The sequence below is a fragment of the Saccostrea cucullata genome, unplaced genomic scaffold (genome assembly GCF_032062105.1).
Source record: "Saccostrea cucullata isolate Sc308-1 unplaced genomic scaffold, CSIRO_AGI_Scuc_v1 ctg1076, whole genome shotgun sequence".
Lineage (NCBI taxonomy): Eukaryota > Metazoa > Mollusca > Bivalvia > Ostreida > Ostreidae > Saccostrea > Saccostrea cuccullata.
In genome coordinates this window covers 285,367-304,346 of record NW_026933400.1, presented here as the reverse complement: position 1 = coordinate 304,346, position 18,980 = coordinate 285,367, and the positions used below count along the sequence as shown (strand labels likewise).

The following is an 18,980-nucleotide window of genomic DNA, read 5'->3' as shown; positions in this document are numbered from 1 at the left end:
TTATTTATTTTAAATCTTTTATCCCTCAGAACGACTTATTTTCAATGTATGTAGGAATTATGTAGTTTATTCAGAGTAAATTATTTATTATTTAAAGTGTAATAAAATAAAATAAATAAATCCGATAATACATACAATTAAAAATATTATTAATACAATTTTTGATAGTTTACAATTTCTCCAAGAGTCGTGAATAACAAAAGTTAACAGAGGTTTATGTGTGAGAGAAGCGGTAACGAAGTACAACTCTGGATAGAGAATGGGGATGCACACTCCTCCAATGCACCTGTTGTCACTTCTGATTGATATATCTCTGAACTAGGACCAGGACTTTCATGTTTCACTTATGTATTCTTTGTAGCAAGACCTTTCAGTAGATACCATCAAATTTGACCTTTTGACCTTGAAGATTTTCATACTTATGAAAAAACTTTAACCTTGGCCATAACTTTTGAACGGTAAGTACTAGAGGTTTTATCCTTCACATATGTAATTCTTGTGAGAAGACCCTTCATAAAATACCAAGAACTTTGACCCTTTGACCTTGAAGTTTAACCTACTTTAAAAAAACTTGACACTAACTTTTTAAGGTAGTCTGATCCTCAGGTTTATAAAATTAGCAGTTAAGTATTTAAAAATACTCATAAAAGTATCTCTGAATCCACAGAGTTATGTAAGTTTATCCACAGTATTTCTTTAAAGTTAAATATTATAGTTAATCATATTATAAAGGGAAAATTTTCAAATCTTCAACATTTTTGCAGAAAAAGCAAATTGGAATATTTGCAATGCCTTTTCTAATTGCAAATTGATCAACAAATATATTGTAGGTTAAAAAACGATATGTATCCAGGCATTCAGAGAAATTGTCATGATTTTTATACATATTTGGTATTCTTTTTGTCTTCTCTTTCCGTCATGTATTCTATAACACACAGTGTAAAAGGCTTTTGCTATCATTGCAAGACACCACAAATCACTTCTTTTTTCATATCAAGCTAATATGCATTGATATCTAAGGCTGGATTCAAGAAAATCTTTTTTTTTCTAAAACTGTATTAATTCTTGTTCCTTTTATAGGGTACAAATGTCAACAGTTTACAAGACCTTTTCTAACACTTCCAAAAATCTTGAATCTTATAAAGATGAATAAAATGAAAATTGTTGCATAAAAAAAGATTCATTTTTAAGCTTCATTTTGATGCATTTCAAATTAAATAATTTTTAGAGTTATTCTTCCTAGCTGAGGATCGGATATCCTTAAGGGCAAGACTTTCGGCTTTCATACTTCACATATTCAATCCTTTTGACAAGCCCTTCTGTTGGATAAAACCAACTTTGATCTTGACTTTGGAGTTTGATCACTTTTAAATGGTTAACCTTGGTCATAACTTTTGATCAGTTGGGGTTAGGACTTGCATACTTCACATATGTTATACTTGTGGGACAAGACCTTTCTTAAGAAGAAACCTACAACTTTAACCCATTGGAGTTTGACCTACCTTTCAAAAACGTATCCTTGACCAAAACATTTAAACAGTTTGTGCAAGAGCTTTCATAATGATTTAAACTGTTTGAATATATATTTTCACCACTTATCTATGTAGATCTATACATGTACCAAAGTTGACAGAGGTGCGTCAAAATCGAATTGAAAACTTACTTTCACAATATTGCTCGTTTAACTGCCTCAATTATCAGTCCATTAATAAACAAAATGCATTAATAAAATAAGAAAGGAAGAGAGCAAGTTGCATTAGAATGAAGAGACTTTTAAAAAAATTATTGATGTTTTTAATTTTCAAAATTTAATATTTCATCCAATAGAAGTATTCTTTCCGCTCAAGCCACTTTCAATACCCAATATGGCATTCAGAGCAAGTAATGTAATTATTTTCAATTTTTGGTCCAGAAAGCATGCAAATGTGCAAATACAGTGAAATCACTAATTTTCATAGGGTTAATGTCTGTTTTTTTTTAAAGATATGAAGAGACCCACGAATTTATGTTTACCAGGAAATGCATTTTTTCACATATATTTCTAACGAACATTTCTCCAACCGCGAAATCAAATCTCAGTGAACTTTAACATTTTCCTCAATCCTCGAAAATTTGAATCCTAGAAAATATATGAATTTACAGTTATATAATGGCAGTGTCCATGTTTTGCTATTTACGGGGAACCCAAAATATGTATCGGATCAAACAGTAAAACAGGAGGTCACTATGGCAATATTTTATAAAAATTCTTTGAGTCTCATCAGATTTCATTCAGTGGTATGAGAGCAGTTGCGGATAAGAGATGAGTACCCCAAAGTGTAACAGATGGACGGACATCCTGATTACTATATACCCTCCTGCTTTTTAAGCGGGTGTTTAACAAAATAAAGAGATGATTTTAGAAAATGGTATCTGAACAATTAATGAATCGACATTTAATGCATAATTGTACAGACAAATATGCAATAAAAAAGAGAAAAAGATGGCAAAAGACTAGACAATGATAAGCCAATTTTTCTTCTTTTAAGTATGTTAAAACGTGATAAAAACGATCCTTTTAAAACATTTTAAAAAAATGTTTTAATTATTTTTTTCAAAAGCCAATAAGCCATTGGCATGAATATGAACAGCACGACGGGGTTAAACAGGCTCTCCGTTCCTTAATTAGCCTGAAATAGGGGATGGGGGACTCTATGGGAAACCTGCAAAACTACTATGAGTCAGATCAAAAAGGTAAAGAAAGGGGTGCACAATGGCACTTTGTCACAAAGATTCCGTGAAAGTTTCATTAAATTTCAATCAGTGGTATGAGAGGAGCTTCGAATAAGAGACAGGTACCCAAAACGTAACAGACGGACGGACGAACGTACATCCCGATCACATACCAGAGGCTCCCACTTTTCAACCGGGAGTATAATAATATGAAATATATTCGAAAGAAATCGAGGTAGCTTCGGCTCTATTAAAAAATGATTTCTTGTAAAAATATTTTTAAAAAATGTTTTTAAATATTTGAAATATTCAGAACTAGTTCAATGTATTGTGTGGTATTTTTGTTTGTTTACAACTTACGTAAAAAATACTTCCCTTTGATACGAGGGTTGATCCGAAAGGAATGTCAGAGTGTCCATATCTTTTATATTTGGCGTCATATTATTAAATACAATATACCAAAACATGCACAAATGTAAATTTAATTAACATTGAAATTTTAATTCAATAATGTTTCTTTGAATTCATTTTCTAAATGGTTAAAACATATAGAGCATAGGGGGTGTCGCCGCGTCACAACGGAACGTAACGTTTTAAAGTTTATTTTTTCTTAGAATAAAAAAGACAAACACATGCATTAAAAAGATTCTAAAAAAGCACTTTATCTCCCAATTTTTTAAAAGACGCAATTCTCGTCATTTTTGTTATCTTTAATTGAAAATTAAACGACGGCATTGGTATTTGTTATCATTAACATTGTTGTTTTACTCTGTTGTATTGAACAAAGGGATTGTCGAAATGGGAAAAAACGGCTTGATGAGTTGTAAATGCATTATTGCTTCAAAATATGGGAATCATCACAAGCAACAGTTACATTAATTAATCAGACTTACAGAATAAAGAATATAAATGAGTGACATCTTAATAAATTGTTTCAGCAATTTTTGATGGGTGATTGGTCACTGAATGATTAGCAGAGGACAAGAAGACCGAAAGACAGGAGATCGGACTGAAACGTTCAGTGGTCAAAAAAGACAGCCGTATAGAGTGACATATGGATTTTTAAGATTGTCTTATGCTACTGTTCAAAAGATTTTGACAGAGATCGAGCTTCATTATGAAAAGAGTGTGTGTATAATGGTATCAAGAATACTTAAAGAAAGAGGAATTGTTGAAAGTGTTTGGAAATCACAAAGACCTTTTAATGAAAGGAAGGGGAAACGCCTAAAAGTATGACGGTGCATATCCGTCATATGACGTTATATTTAGGTGCGGCGACTGCCATACACGAACTTTCTGTGAAATCCTATATTTTGGAAAATAAACATCATATTTCTTTGAATTTTTCAGGTCTGATTTGAAATAAATTAAAGCTTCCATCATGTATAATTAAATAATTTTGTTGCTTTACGTGGATTTATAGCAATTTTATCTAAGATGTGACATTATTTTTGTCCCCCGCTTGAAAAGTGGGGGACATCAATTTGGGTTTGTCCGTCTTTCTGTCTGTCTGTAACGCTTTCGTTTCCACACGATATCCCGAGAACCCTCTAAGTTTTTGCAATGAAATTTAACATAGGAACTCCCTATGGACTAAAGAAGAACCCTATTGATTTTGATGTCAAAAAGTCAAAGGTTGGGTAATAAATAAGCAAATTCTGTCTGTTATAACACTTTCGTTTCCACACGATATCTCTAGAACCATTTGAGATATTGCAATGGAATTTTACATAACAGCTCCCTGTGGCCTAATGAAGACCCCTGTTGATTTTGAGGTCAAAAGGTCAAAGTTCAAGGTCGTAAATTTATACATACTCTCTGTGTGTAACTCTATCATTTCCGGGCGATATTTCAAGAAGATTTTGAGCTTATGCAATGTAATTTTATACCAAAACTCCCTAGACCTCACTCACCCCTCTCAAAGTGCCCCGCTCCGTTTGTTTTATTAGTATTTATAGTGTTATATGTCGCTATTTTTAGCATAGGGGCATGAGGAGAGTTATTGCGTATAAAACAGGTTCTCGGAGGACTTTATGTTCTTATTACATCTATTAGAACTGTTAAATAAAGGCTAAATAAATCAAACACCATGGATTATGTAAAATTTTGACAATATCGAACATGAATATATACATGTATGTGACTTTACTTCTGCATATATTTAACTCCTTGTAAAGCGATTCCGTGGTCTAGTGGTATGTTTTTCGCTACCCATGTGAGAGGTCCCGAGTTCAAGTCCCGGACGGACCCCCTTTTCTTTGGAAATACTTTTTTTAAAACTAAATAATAGTATTCAGCACGCGAAATGAAAAATTTACGAGGTCTGGATTGAACAAACTCATAAAATCATCATTACAGTGTGATTAATATTCCATACAAAAAGAATCTTATATACACATAATAAAGTATAAGCAATTAAATCTTTATATCCATAATGGTATATTTTATTTGCTTCACTATACATGCATGTACCGCCCGAAAAACTTACAAAGCGTACATGAATTCCTTTTAATCGTTACATTTAATAATTCTACAAATTCAGTGAGGGGGATCCGACTCTCCCCTCCCTCCCCCCGAACTGCACATGTTTTACCTTTTCCATAAGCGAGGGACACACATTCTCTGAATTAGCTTGTTGGATCAACCCTCGTACAATTCTTATACTTATGCATATACCTACAGGTTATGTAGAATGTATAACTCCTTCTTTTCTCACATTTTCCTCGATCGATTCAAACTGCTATTTCGATCATGGGTAAGTAAATAGTTCTTTAGAGACAATGAATTGAAATGAAATAAATGAATATGTTGTCAAAATAACAATTTCAGAATAATTCAATTCTTTGATAAAAAAAGGTAAAATAAAGACATTTATATTTATTATTCACATTTATACGTATATTAACTCAAATCTTAATATTGTCCACATTTGTTGGGATAACTAAATGACGAAGGTATGTTTCACTTTAGTGCAAATGTCTGAGCAAGGTGCATTCTTGTCGCCTTTTTTCATAAAAAAAAAAACTAAATAGGCTGTAAAATCGTTGCCTCGGTAATCAACGTAATAAATAGTCGAGGAAGGTATGTTCTTATCGCTTCCGGAGTAGAGATGAATAATGCCCCCTCCCATAAAATAACATGAATAATGACCGTGGGTTATTTTCGCCATAGAATAATGACCCCAGGGTATATATAATATAACGGTCATGATTCGAAGTCTAATAATGACCATTTTGCCCGCAGAAAAAGTATCATTTCTCTAAAAATCTAAAAACTATTTCACTTTTTGATCAACACATATTTACGGTTTCCTATAGCAAACAATCATAGGGTCTGCTATTTTTTCCATGATGTTGAAGGTTTCCCATCTCTTATCCGCAACTCTTCCTATATATACCACTGAATAAAATGTAATGATGCTTTTGTGAATTCAATGCGTAATACAAAATGCCATCGTGTACCTCCTATTTCACTTTTTGATCTGACACTTACTTCGGATCTTGAAGAGCAATCAATAGACTTTGCCATTATAATAATATGGGAGACGGGGGTATCGTTTCGTGGGCTCAGTGTTCATTGTACCTCTAGTTTAGCTATTGATGTCTATAATTATCTTCCAACTTTCTAAATATGAAACAAAGTAATTAAATAATTGAAACCCCATGAGCGCTAAAATAAATTACGCAAAAATTATTATCATACATTCGAGCAGGCAAAAGTAATTAAATTATTGAAACCCCGTGAGTGCTAAAATAAATTACGCAAAAATTATAAGAAAACATTCGAGCAGGCAAAACGCCAAATTTTACATCCGCCAAGAAAACCCGCCATACGGTACATATAATCCATTCTGACAAAGTGTCAACGTCTTCTTTTTTCATGTCTTGTCCATCGCCTGGCGTAAAATTCTACATGTATTTAGTTTAAGATTGCATCTTTGTTGAAAAAGTCTTTATTACAAGATTAATGTTATGAACAAAAAAGATAATTATTTTGAATATTTTAGACAACTTTGCAGAATAAAAAAACTTAAATTCCTGGAGAATAAAGAACAATAGACAGATTATTAAAAGGGATAAATATTTTTATTTTGTATATTTCCACGGCAAACACAATACAGGTAAAATGTGTGATTTTCTTACATCTTTCCGGAAAATTTTTGACCTTTGCAATGTATATACATCTCTAAGAATCTTATACTCTGTAACTGTGTCAAGTTAATCTCACGTCTTTGATAGTATCATGTGAAGAGTTTCTATTTGTATAAAAGTGCCAAATCACACTGTAATACACCTTTAAAGCATAACCAGAAACATAGTATGTAGATACATTTTCGTTAGCAAAGTAAATGGTATACATTAAAAAAAATGTTTCACTATATTAAATTTCAATCTAACAAAATAGACTGAGTTTTTATGCATAAATACGTAATTTTTCATCTAAGGCGGTAGTCATCATTCACAGGCCATATTCCCATAACGAAGAGGTTTACTGATTTCAGAACGAGGGTCTGAGATATTTCCTTCGATCTTTTTGTCTTTTATTTCTTCTTGGACAGTCTCATCTGGATCGGTTGATCCACTACGACTATAAAGACGGGTTGTTTTCCTAACACCTTGACCTTGATCCCCTGGAGAATGCAGAGAACCCAATTTAAGCATTTTCAACAAACTATCTTTGTTACGTGCGTTCATCTCTATCCCAAATTTACTCAAAACCTGCTGGGGCTGTTCATCTTCCAGATTGTGAGAACGTTTACAGTTGGGTTGGAACGCACAATTACCTGCAATAAAAGCGCAGACATGTAGATGTGGACATTTTATAGGTTCATTACAACCATTGATTTTATTGTAATATTTAGTGCAAATACAAGGTATTGTCACACCCCTTCTGTGGTCCATATCGCTTATCAAAATCCGGACCTGATCAGGTTCAAGGAATTGCATAAAGTGATGCATAAGAGACTGGCGGTTGTGATCTGTTTCAAGATCATGTCCATACCGACAATTATCAAATGGCCAATCGCTGATTGATTTCAATTTACAGATATGCAAATTATTACAATCACCTCTACACACCTGAGATGAACTAGAGTGATCAAGGCATATCTGAATATCTTACCTTGCTCTCACTTCCGGGTCTGTTATTTCACCTTCCTCTTTTTCAGTAATAGACCCATCAGAGATGTCAAAAATATTACTATAACTTTTTAAAAATTTAGTAAAAGCTCCCTTTGGCAAAAACCTCATCGTTAATGGTTTTGAGCGTAGACAGGCCTCAAATTGTTTCTTCTTCAGTTTACCACCTTCGTTTAGCAAAACTTTATAAATCTTAGCAGCGAGGTCATCGTTTTCCTGTAAACTACTAGTATTCTTATCAGGTGTAACAATCCACTCATCTGTTCTTGACATGTTACGTCCCTCATTCCTTTCCAGGTAATCCTTTTCTCTTCTGGGATCATTCCTGTGTGTTGCTGACCTGTCCCTGTCTTGTTTGTCTTTCCTTGGTGCTTGGTTGCTATGATAACTCTTTTGCATATCTTCCCTTCTCTTTCTATTAGACCTTTTTCTTTCTTGGTGGTCTCTTCGTAACGGTTGATCTCGAAGACAACTGATTCGCTTGTTTTCATATCTTGGTCTAGTAGATCTATTCCTATATTGGAAGTCTTTTCTGGAAGGTTGGTCCAGACGATATCTGTTTTGCATGCCTTCATAGCTCTGACTAGTAAATCTATCCATTTCTTCGTTGTCCTCCCTTGACGAATGGTTTCCACGGTAACCCTTGGGCATGTCCTCATAATCACGTCTTGTTGGCCTTATTCTATCTTCGTTGTAATCTCGTGACATTTGATCATTATTGTATATTCTGTAAGCGTTTTCATCCATGTTTACTGCAGACCTATTTAAATCTTTATGGTTTTCTTTTGACATTCGATATCTCTTCGACGTGCTTTCCAGCCTACAAGCATTTCTATTAGAATGATCTTTTGAGGTTGGATACTCTTTGTGATTTGAATGGTTGTGTTTGTTTTCTTTTAGACGGTGATATTCATATGGTATACTTCTGTCATGTGAACTGGTTAATTCTTTTAAACTTGGACATCTACTTGATTGTTTGTCTCTTACATAATCTCGTTCCTCTATGGAAAACTCTGGATGAGAGTTCATCCTTGATTGGATATTTTTCTTAAATTGTGTAGCTACAGAAAAAAGTTGAGCCGTTTAACACCCCTACTAATGTTATTGCGATTTTAATTCAATTTAAATTTCAATTGATCTATTCAAAGGTTATAGGGTAGAACCGGTTTTATAAATAAAATTGGCAGTAAACATGACGTTGCTTAAGCCTGTTTCTTTTGAAAACATGTCCTGTAATAAATGTTTCCAGACCTTTCTGAAAGACTTTCATGATTTTCACAGAAAAAGGGTGGCTAAAGAAGAGGGTGCTAAAATAACAATATATCTTTTCTACTTTTCGGCGAAAATTAGAGCTCACTAGTGACCGATTCGCTGGTAAAAATTGTGCATAATCATCTACACTGACAAACCTTTGTTTGCCTTATATGGCTATTGTTATAAATGCGCACAGAGGATCTTACCACGAGGAACTGACCAATCGTTGAATGAATAGCAACGTTTACGCCAAATACATGCTTACATTTTACTTCGAACACGTAGTTCAGGTCAATCTACGATCATGTTAATGGACTGCAAAATAAAAAAAAATGTTCTTTCAAACAAAATACAAAGATAAGAAACTATGAAAAATGTCACGGGCGTTTTTAATTTGTTGTTAAATGGAAAAAAAGTTTAATAAAATATAGTTTGCATCTAGTTCAGAACACCAGCGCTTCAAGGGTAAGGAAAACGAGCAGCATCTCTTATGTATTTAAATGGACAAAACTTTGTTTACGTTCGTGATCACGTGTTCGGCCAGAGTATTCAGTTGGTAATTGTATATATTCACCGATAGTACAACAAAGGAATTATTTAACTAATGAATTGTTTGTCATTATGAGCATGAAAATAATATTTTTAAAAAACTTTTCAGTTACCATAAGGTTTTCCCTTTTTTTCAAGCGTAAAATTCCTGTAGTATTCGTAGTAACCCATAATGCAATACTCATTTAGCTGATTGGCCAGTTAAAATCATGCTGGTGCCTCATTTGCTAATATGACGCCAAAAAATATAGTCCCGGTTCCCATGCAAAATATTTGCCCAAAAGGAAATTTTAATTCATGACTGCAGAAAATTGTATTATAGAGAATATTTATTTAAGTTTGAATGAATGTAAAAGAGATCGATTGATTGAAGTACATTAATACAGACATTATCAGCTGATTCTAGGGTGGTGAAAACTGAAACGCATCATAACTTTTCTGTTTACCATGCTTCCAAGTGCTAGTCACTGCCTAGCCACATTTCCGTGAATAATTTACCCTATCTCGCTGAAGTCTCGCTAACTCTCGCCAGAGCCACTGCCAGAGCTACTCTGAACTCATCGGGTTTTACAATTTGCAAAACACCGAAAAATAAAATGTTCCGAACACATTAGTTGGGGTGTTTAAATGACAATTAAGATAAACGTGGTTTATAACGCCAATGACATATTTACATTACAAATTGTCAGAAATGGCTAGATACTGAAAACATCTTTAAGTTAGAATTTGGAAACATTTTAATTGTTTTGCGCATACTATTATTTTGAGGACGTCATCATCGTGCATTTAGAAAGAAAAATGTCTTTAGATTATTATCATGATTATATGTCTTGTGTTACATTGGTTTTCTTTCAAATTAGTATTGTATTAAATGCTGAGACAATAGAAATATGATGTAGAATTATCATTCACCAAATCGTGGCTAATATTACATGTACTACGGGAGGGAGGAAAACCGAAGAGTTGACTTTTTTTAATTGCACGAAATTAAGAAAAGTGTTTACGAATTTAAAATACGAATTTTTTTATCTGAGAAGATGATGTATATGAATAAGAAAAAAAATATATGCTTTAAATGTTTTTGAGATTATCCGGGCGTAAACAAATAAAATTAAAGTCAAAAGTACAAAAGAAATTCTTACTAAAAATGATCTTTTTAAGAAAAGGTACTATTCTAAAAGAGGCTGATGTAAGCAAATCGATACCGGATTAATTTTATTGTATTTTATCTCGATCTTACCCCTAAAACAGAAAGAGTTTCCTTTATTTTAATTACTTTATCCTGATATACTCCTATGTAAAGTTGTTGAAGAGTGTGTCACAACTCTTCCTTGTCTGTTTTAATCTGTTTGAAGTTTATATACTATAGGGGTAACTAAAGGCTACTGCTATTTATATGAATTATCACCAATTTATATATATATATATATATATATATATATATATATATATATATATATATATATATATATATATATATATATATATATATATATATATATATATATATATATATATATATATATATATATATATATATATATATATATATATATATATATATATATATATATATATATATATATATATATATATATATATATATATATATATATATATATATATATATATATATATATATATATATATATATATATATATATATATATATATATATATATATATATATATATATATATATATATATATATATATATATATATATATATATATATATATATATATATATATATATATATATATATATATATATATATATAGGCTACTGCTATTTATATGAATTATCACCAATTTATATATATATATATATATATATATATATATATATATATATATATATATATATATATATATATATATATATATATATATATATATATATATATATATATATATACCTGCTTTCAGCACTAGGAGGACTTGACCATAAAACCATACTTAGGCAGACATATATAAATAAATTTATTTCTCAATATTATTCAAAGTCCAGCTCATCAAGCAAAGAAAACACAATTATGTATTTATTGTTAGACTGCTGAAGAGATATATTGCATAGTAAAAGATATATATTTTTGCAGGTCTGCCTAATTTTCCAAAAGTATGTGGTAGACTTTAGGATGACATTATATGATAACAATATAAGGCTGACATATATATTACATATTTAAAATACATATCAGGCAGACAATTCATTAAATTAGTTTTAATCCTCTATCAACACTATTAAGGAACAAAGATTGTATATCTCTAACTAAAAATTACTATTTAACATAGTTTACTTTATTGAACTATAGTTAATACTTTGATTTACTAGGAAACTTTACTCGATAACTTTATTGGAGATAGAGCTTAAGACTATGTATATCTTAAATTACACAACAACAATGTAACTTTATGAAAAAAAAGCGTTTCAATATATCTTAAATCCATTGTAAAGATATACTTTGATTTACTATAGTGAAAACTTTGATTTACAAGTTATCTCTAGTATTTACTATATTTAACGATATTTAACTATACGTTTAGTACTTTTTGTTAGGGCAATACAATATTTGTTTAGTACAAAATCTGTAATTTATGCAAGAACCCGGTTACACAAATACATGTGTCTTAAGTGTATTGTATTTTGGGTAGGTGGTGTTCAATAAATACATGTATATATATATATAGAAAAATAAAACTTATATTAACATGTAATACAAATAAATGGAGCTCTCACATTTTAGATACCGTATAACGGGTATTTTCTGCGGTTGTCCAATTTTTGCGGAAGTTTGCGGATAGGACAAATCCGCAAAAATTACAATCGCAAAATATTTAAAATATACCTTCAAGTGATAAGTGGTGCGTCTGCAGACTCACGCGTGGACCTGTCTTTGTTCGCGAGAAAATTCGGGTGACATCGAAACTCTGATAGCTGCAAACAAAATATGAAAGCTTTTTTTTTCTTATTTTCCACTTTTCAATTTTGTGTTTTGTCTTGAGACCGTGATTAATATTACCGCTTGTGTATACAACATGGTTTGATTGTCTCGTGAATTTCATTCAAATCAGACTACTGACAAAATTAGTTACACCTCAATGCGTGTGACACGTGCGATTACCTGATTACGGGGTGGGTGATTATGCAACTGTTTGTTTTAGCTTAAAATGAAACTCTCGAATTAATGTTGATGGCAATTAATTTTAAGTGTATTTTAGATTATGGCTTGGAGGTATTAATTATCATTGTCTATATATATACTTATGAAAATTATTTTGATAGATCATATTAATGAACGTCTGCGGTGCTGGAATAAAGATTTTTAAAATTATTGTTTGAGTGGACAAGTTCTTTTACTACAATAATTAATTTCGGGACTAAGCATAATTTTACAAAGAGTGACTAAAAGCTAGTAGTTTAATAACGCAATACCTTCTTGTCATGCACGTTTCATTCATGTGCCTGAATGAATTTACAAAACGTAATCATGGCAGTGTTCTAGTAAATCTTAGAGTTAGAGTTTGGTGATCCTATACACCCCGTAAATAATTTTTTGCGGTAAAGTGCAACCGCAGAAATTGAAAACGCAGAAATTAATTTGCTACCTTTTAGGGGTTAAATCGCAAAAATTTCCAACCGCAGAAAATACCCGTTATACGGTATATCTTTTTATTTGGTAACCACTCATTCCCCCTCCTATAAAAAATATCATTTTGTATAAAATAGTTTTCTAAAGTTGTAACTTACGTTGTTAGCTGAAAATATATCTACATGTATTTTGTAATTTTTGTATTATTCATCTTGCCTATGAAGCAAATCATAGTGTATGAAGACAAGTTTTTCTGTTTGAAGTTACTTTCAAATTTTGACCTCTTTAAAATTGTGTCCTAATAAAACTGTCCAAAATTCAAACATAAAGAATGTATATAATTACCTATGTTGTAAGTATAACATAACATAGTTTATAATGCAAACATCCCCAGCTATTTTATATCAAAACATCATATGTAAAAATGTTGTCCATTCCTTAATTAAAAATTGGCACTTCAATATTATTTACAAGTCAAATGAATTGCATTCAGTAGCAATAGCAACCCAATTCATAATCGTTTAAACTTAGTTGGACTCTGCAAAAATCAACAGTTAAAAAACTTACGACTTTTCAACTTAATACACAACAATTCCTCAAGACAAATTAAAATCAAGGCTTTTTGATATCATTGACACTTGCTTCTTCGATAAAAAAAAAAAGAAATCGTAAATTTACTTACCTCATCATTGATCATTTGCAAAATAATTTTGTTAAAACAGATTCTGATTGCACACATAAGTACAGTGTACTCGGAAGTTAAAATCAAGAAGATGCTTGAGTTTCTGATTGACATTATCTATGTGTTTTTGGAGACCAGATATTCCAACAATCTATTGGAATTCCCATGGGTACAAATTGCGCTAGGTTATTAGCAGACTTATTTTTATATTCACATAAAGCAGATTTTATGCAAAATATAATGGATGAAAAGAAGAAAAAACTTGCTGTGGCTTTCAACTCGACATAATATATCGACGACGTATTGTCAATTAATAATGGTAATTTCCATTCCTTCATCGATACGATATATCCCGGCGAGCTTGAGATAAAAGATACCACGGAGTCCGACACTTCTGTTTCATATTTGGATATTTTACTTACATAAGACACTAATGGTATTCTAACGACCAAGATATATGATAAACGTGATGACCTTTTCTATCGTCAACTTCCCTTACTTATGCAACAATATACCATCATCACCTGCACACAGAGTATATATATCTCAGTTGATTCGATAGGCAAGAGGATGCTCTACGTATGAACAATTTCTAAAACGAGGTAAATTATTGACAACCAAGTTGATGAAACAAGAATATCAGCAGTCTCGTTTAAAGTCATCGTTTCGTAAGTTCTATGGTCGATACAATTACTTTGTCAGCAAGTACAATTTATCATTGAGTCAAATGCTGACTGACGTTTTTCATACCAATTGTTAGTTCATTACTTATACACTGAATTGACAACAGATTTTTTCCGTTATTTCCTGATCATGACAAGGAACACACTTGTGTGACTGGACTGCATGGGATGCTCACTCCTCCATGGCACCTGATCCCACCTCTGATGTTTCGGAGGTCCGTGTTTGCTCTGCTTTTATTTTGTATTGTTTTATGAACTTCGAGACTGAATACTGTTCGTTATCTCCATATCCCTCTTGGAACAGGTAAATTTATGCTTTACATGTATCCTAAACAGTTTTGTGGTACATAATGCATAAACTGTCCCAACCAAGTTTATACTCTTAAAAAATGGGTAGCTTTTGTATTTAATCAAGACATGTAAACATATTTTTTTATTAAAAAAAACTGGGTTTTATTAACATAAAAAATCTTTATATAAAATAACTATGGGTGAAGATAATGAACAGGACTTGTAATACTAAGACTATGAGTTTAAACAAATTTATTCAATCAAAATTAATTATCATTCAACAAAATCAAAGAATGCACTAATGTTGTGGACTTATCATTATTCAAAAAATTTTATGCATGATATTTAAAATTTTATACATGTGTGGATAATAAATTTCTAATTCATCAATTATTGTGCACAATACAAAAATGCATACTGGTATACATTAAAGTTAATCTCCAATATTTATAGTTATAACTCTCTCAGAATTACATATTATACATGTAAATCAGACGAGGAATTTCTTAATTTGTTATCAAAATATATAAATACTTCTATATTACATAACTTTTGTTTTGAGAATAGATAACAATCAAACAATAAATTGTATACACTTAAAGCTGGACACGTTTGGTAAAGGAATGTGTCTGCTATATTTGTAACCCGTGATAATAAAGCAGTCAGGTGTAACGAATGCGAAGAGTATATCCTGGTCTTCAAGGTAATTATATTAAAAATGGTGTATACATAATTACGAGTCGTGTTCAGCTTCAAGTGAAGGAAAATGTAGTAATTTATTAGGTACTTTTCTCTCAGAGATGCATATTTTGGGTATAAAATGAAATGACATTTCAGTATAAAATGTAGGGTGTATTAGCTTACCCAGATAACAGTGGAAGTTATCGTATAATCCCTATTCACCACCTTTGCCCCTATAAGCACCCCCATAGGTCTTTTTCCAATTGTCAGGAATTAAGGGCCCCCTATGCAGCGTTTAAAATCAACTACAATCATATGAAAAAAATTGAAGAACGTGATAATGAAACTTGTCTTTTATCCAATTTCTCGGGAGAAACTGTATAATTTATCATAATTTGGGTGGATTATCTTCACTTTATGTCAAGTTAGACGTTATTTTAGTGGTTCTTTTATTTTTTTTCGAAAGATTTTCAATACGTGAAGTTAAAATATGAAATTAAATATTATAAAGAGAATACCAAAATAACTGCCCCCTTTTGCAATTTTCTAAGTGCCTGGGGCTGTTAATAAGGATTATACGGTAAATTTAATTACCCACCATGAGTTTACCGAAGACATTTTTGGAGAAAGTACAAATATTCCTCAGCACTTGTTTGAAAACATCACAAGTTCTTTAATACAATATGGTCATTAAGCACAGTTAATCTGTTTTGAAAAAATCATTTCTATTATCAAGAAGCCAATCATCTCCATTCTCTAACATATCTTGAAAACATGAATTATTTTTGTGCACTTTCAACTTTTACGAGGGTTGTCCCAAAATTCCGTAGACAAGCGTTGTATTGTAGGAACCCTATGTCATACATTAATGAAACTTCGTATATAGATTAAACCAACACTATCTTATAAATTTATGGACAAATATGGAGTAACTACACAAATTAATCTAATTTAAAAGACCCATTTCATTGTCTGGTGTAGGAAGGCGGCGCAATACCCAAAAGTTACAATTAAAAATTGGTATATTATATATAAAATCCTACGGAGAAGTAATTACTACCCTGTATTTTTTGAATGGGGGTGAAAATTCTCAATATAGTTTTATTTACTATATTTCCTCAAATTTTGGTGTGTATGCTTTGATAAATATGAATTTTATAACGTTTTATATACATGGGGTTGAAATCCGACTTTTTGAAAAATGGCAGCTGCTTTGGCAGATGCGGCGCACTGGACTATATTCAAGTGTTTTGATCCTTAATTCACTCTTATAGAAATGTACCAGTCATAAATGTTTGGTACACTAGGAAACGTTTTCTCGTCCTAAGTATTTAAAATGACTAAAACGGTTTCTCTAAGTATATGTGAATAACAGTAACTAAAATAAAAGACATGGCTAAGAAATGGGCAAGAAGTCCATTGTGCAACTTCATTAGAGAAAACAGACGAAAAGCCCATAGAAATATGGTGTTTTCAAATAATTATAATTTTATACCTGTACATGCACATACTTAGTTTACATATTTTAATATTTGATCATATCATAGAAATTAAGATATTTCACATTTACATGTATAACTATAATCGTTTCGTTTAATTTAAGAATTTGATCCTGGTAATTGAAACATTTTCTCCAAAAATTTAAAGCGTTTACATATGTATTTTTTGACGTTGCAGATTGCTCCGGGTGCTAGATGACGATATCACTTTAAATCCTATAACTCGAAAAGTGTTCAAGTAAACATGATAAAACTTCGTAATTTATCTGCCAAGAACACGCTTTATCCACCCTGAAAATTTTATAAAGATACATAAATTTCTTGAAAAGATATGAGCTCAGTGTACGAAATTTTGGGACAACCCTCGTACTCTAAATTTTTCATTTTTCAATGGTCACAAGTGGAATTCTTCCATATTCAAATCATGCTCTTAAATGTGCATTGTCTAACTCTTGGAATTCTCTTACAGTACATCATGCATATTTGTTCTACAATAAATGTCCTTTATGATACCCCATTATTAACTGCATAGCACAATACATCATATATATATATTACATTTCAATCATTACATCTAAATCATTCATTTCGTTAAATAAACTGTACATGACATTTTCCCTGATATAAAAAAGTTTCTGGGTTTGAAAATAAATCCCATTAAAATTAAACATTGTACTAAAACTGGTTCACCATTCCAATATTTTGATCACAATTATTCCATTTTTTACTTGATTTCATTTATCACAATTTCTAATAACAATTTTTAGGTTTTCCCCCTATATTTATAACTGATGAAAGAACCCATGTCAAAGAATGCAATTCATGAAAACAATTATTGTAATCCAGCTCTTGTTTTAGCAACCAAAACAATATCATTTGCCTATTTTCAATAATAAAAAAAAAAACATTCATCATTTGTATCTCAATCAAGGCAATTCTTATTCAAAACATGCATTTCAAGATAATTAAAAGAGCAATAAAATAATGTGTATATATTACAATAATCTGACAGAACTATGTTACCTCCATATATTAGTAACACAGTTTTTAAATACACTTTCCCACCGATTTTATAATTCCAAACAATATACCATGTATACCCTAATTGTGAGGTAAGTTTATATTGAAAACAAGAAATGTTCGTCATCAAATGCTTTCTGATAGTCAACAATACAACCATACAATATTTTGCCCCTAAATATCTTCTTTATGACTGTACAATAAAGGTAGCACCATATGCACTTGCAAATAACTTGAAACCAAATTGTGCATCTTTAAAAATATTGCTATCATCATCTTGTTGATCTACCTTATCCTGAATTTACAGTGATTTGTTTAAAATGATTCTGTTCAACATTTAACAAGTCAATATTCATTACCAGTATTGTAAAATCAATTTATAAACATAAATACTAATAGAATATCAGGATGTTAATAACATGTTTTTGAACTTAAGTATGGGATTTAAAAGACAAAAACTTTACAAGTCCATACAAGATCACCTTATGTCTTAAATGATGGTAACAGAAATGCCAAAGATGACAGGTGGGAAATAACTCGGTAATGAATTTGCATGAACAATCTTGAACAATGCTTTATTCATTATACGTCTCTACAAAACTAAATTTTTTCATTGAGTAACTTAAATTACTTAAGAATTATGGAGTATGGAGTAAACAAAGTAATTTTAGATGGTAATTTGTTTGGTAGTACAGGTCAGGGGCATGATGGAATCAAGTTATTTTCTAAAATGACTTGTTTATGTTACTTCACTTATTAATTACTATACAAACAAGAGGCCCATGGGCCACATCGCTCACCTGAGAAGCTTTGACCATTCTGTTCTTTACTAGATTTCCCCCTTGTTATACATATTGTGACCCCACCCAACCCCACTC

General features: G+C 31.2%; 1 protein-coding gene across 1 annotated transcript; it reads right to left on the bottom strand.

Moving 5' to 3' along the window:
* Positions 1-7,166: 7,166 nt before the first annotated feature.
* On the bottom strand, positions 7,167-8,879 carry LOC134238183 (uncharacterized). Its single transcript, XM_062720296.1, has 3 exons — positions 7,834-8,879; positions 7,598-7,737; positions 7,167-7,495 (listed from the first exon to the last, which is right to left on the bottom strand). The coding sequence occupies exons 1-3, from the start codon at positions 8,877-8,879 to the stop codon at positions 7,167-7,169; spliced, it is 1,515 nt and encodes a 504-aa protein (XP_062576280.1).
* Positions 8,880-18,980: the final 10,101 nt, after the last annotated feature.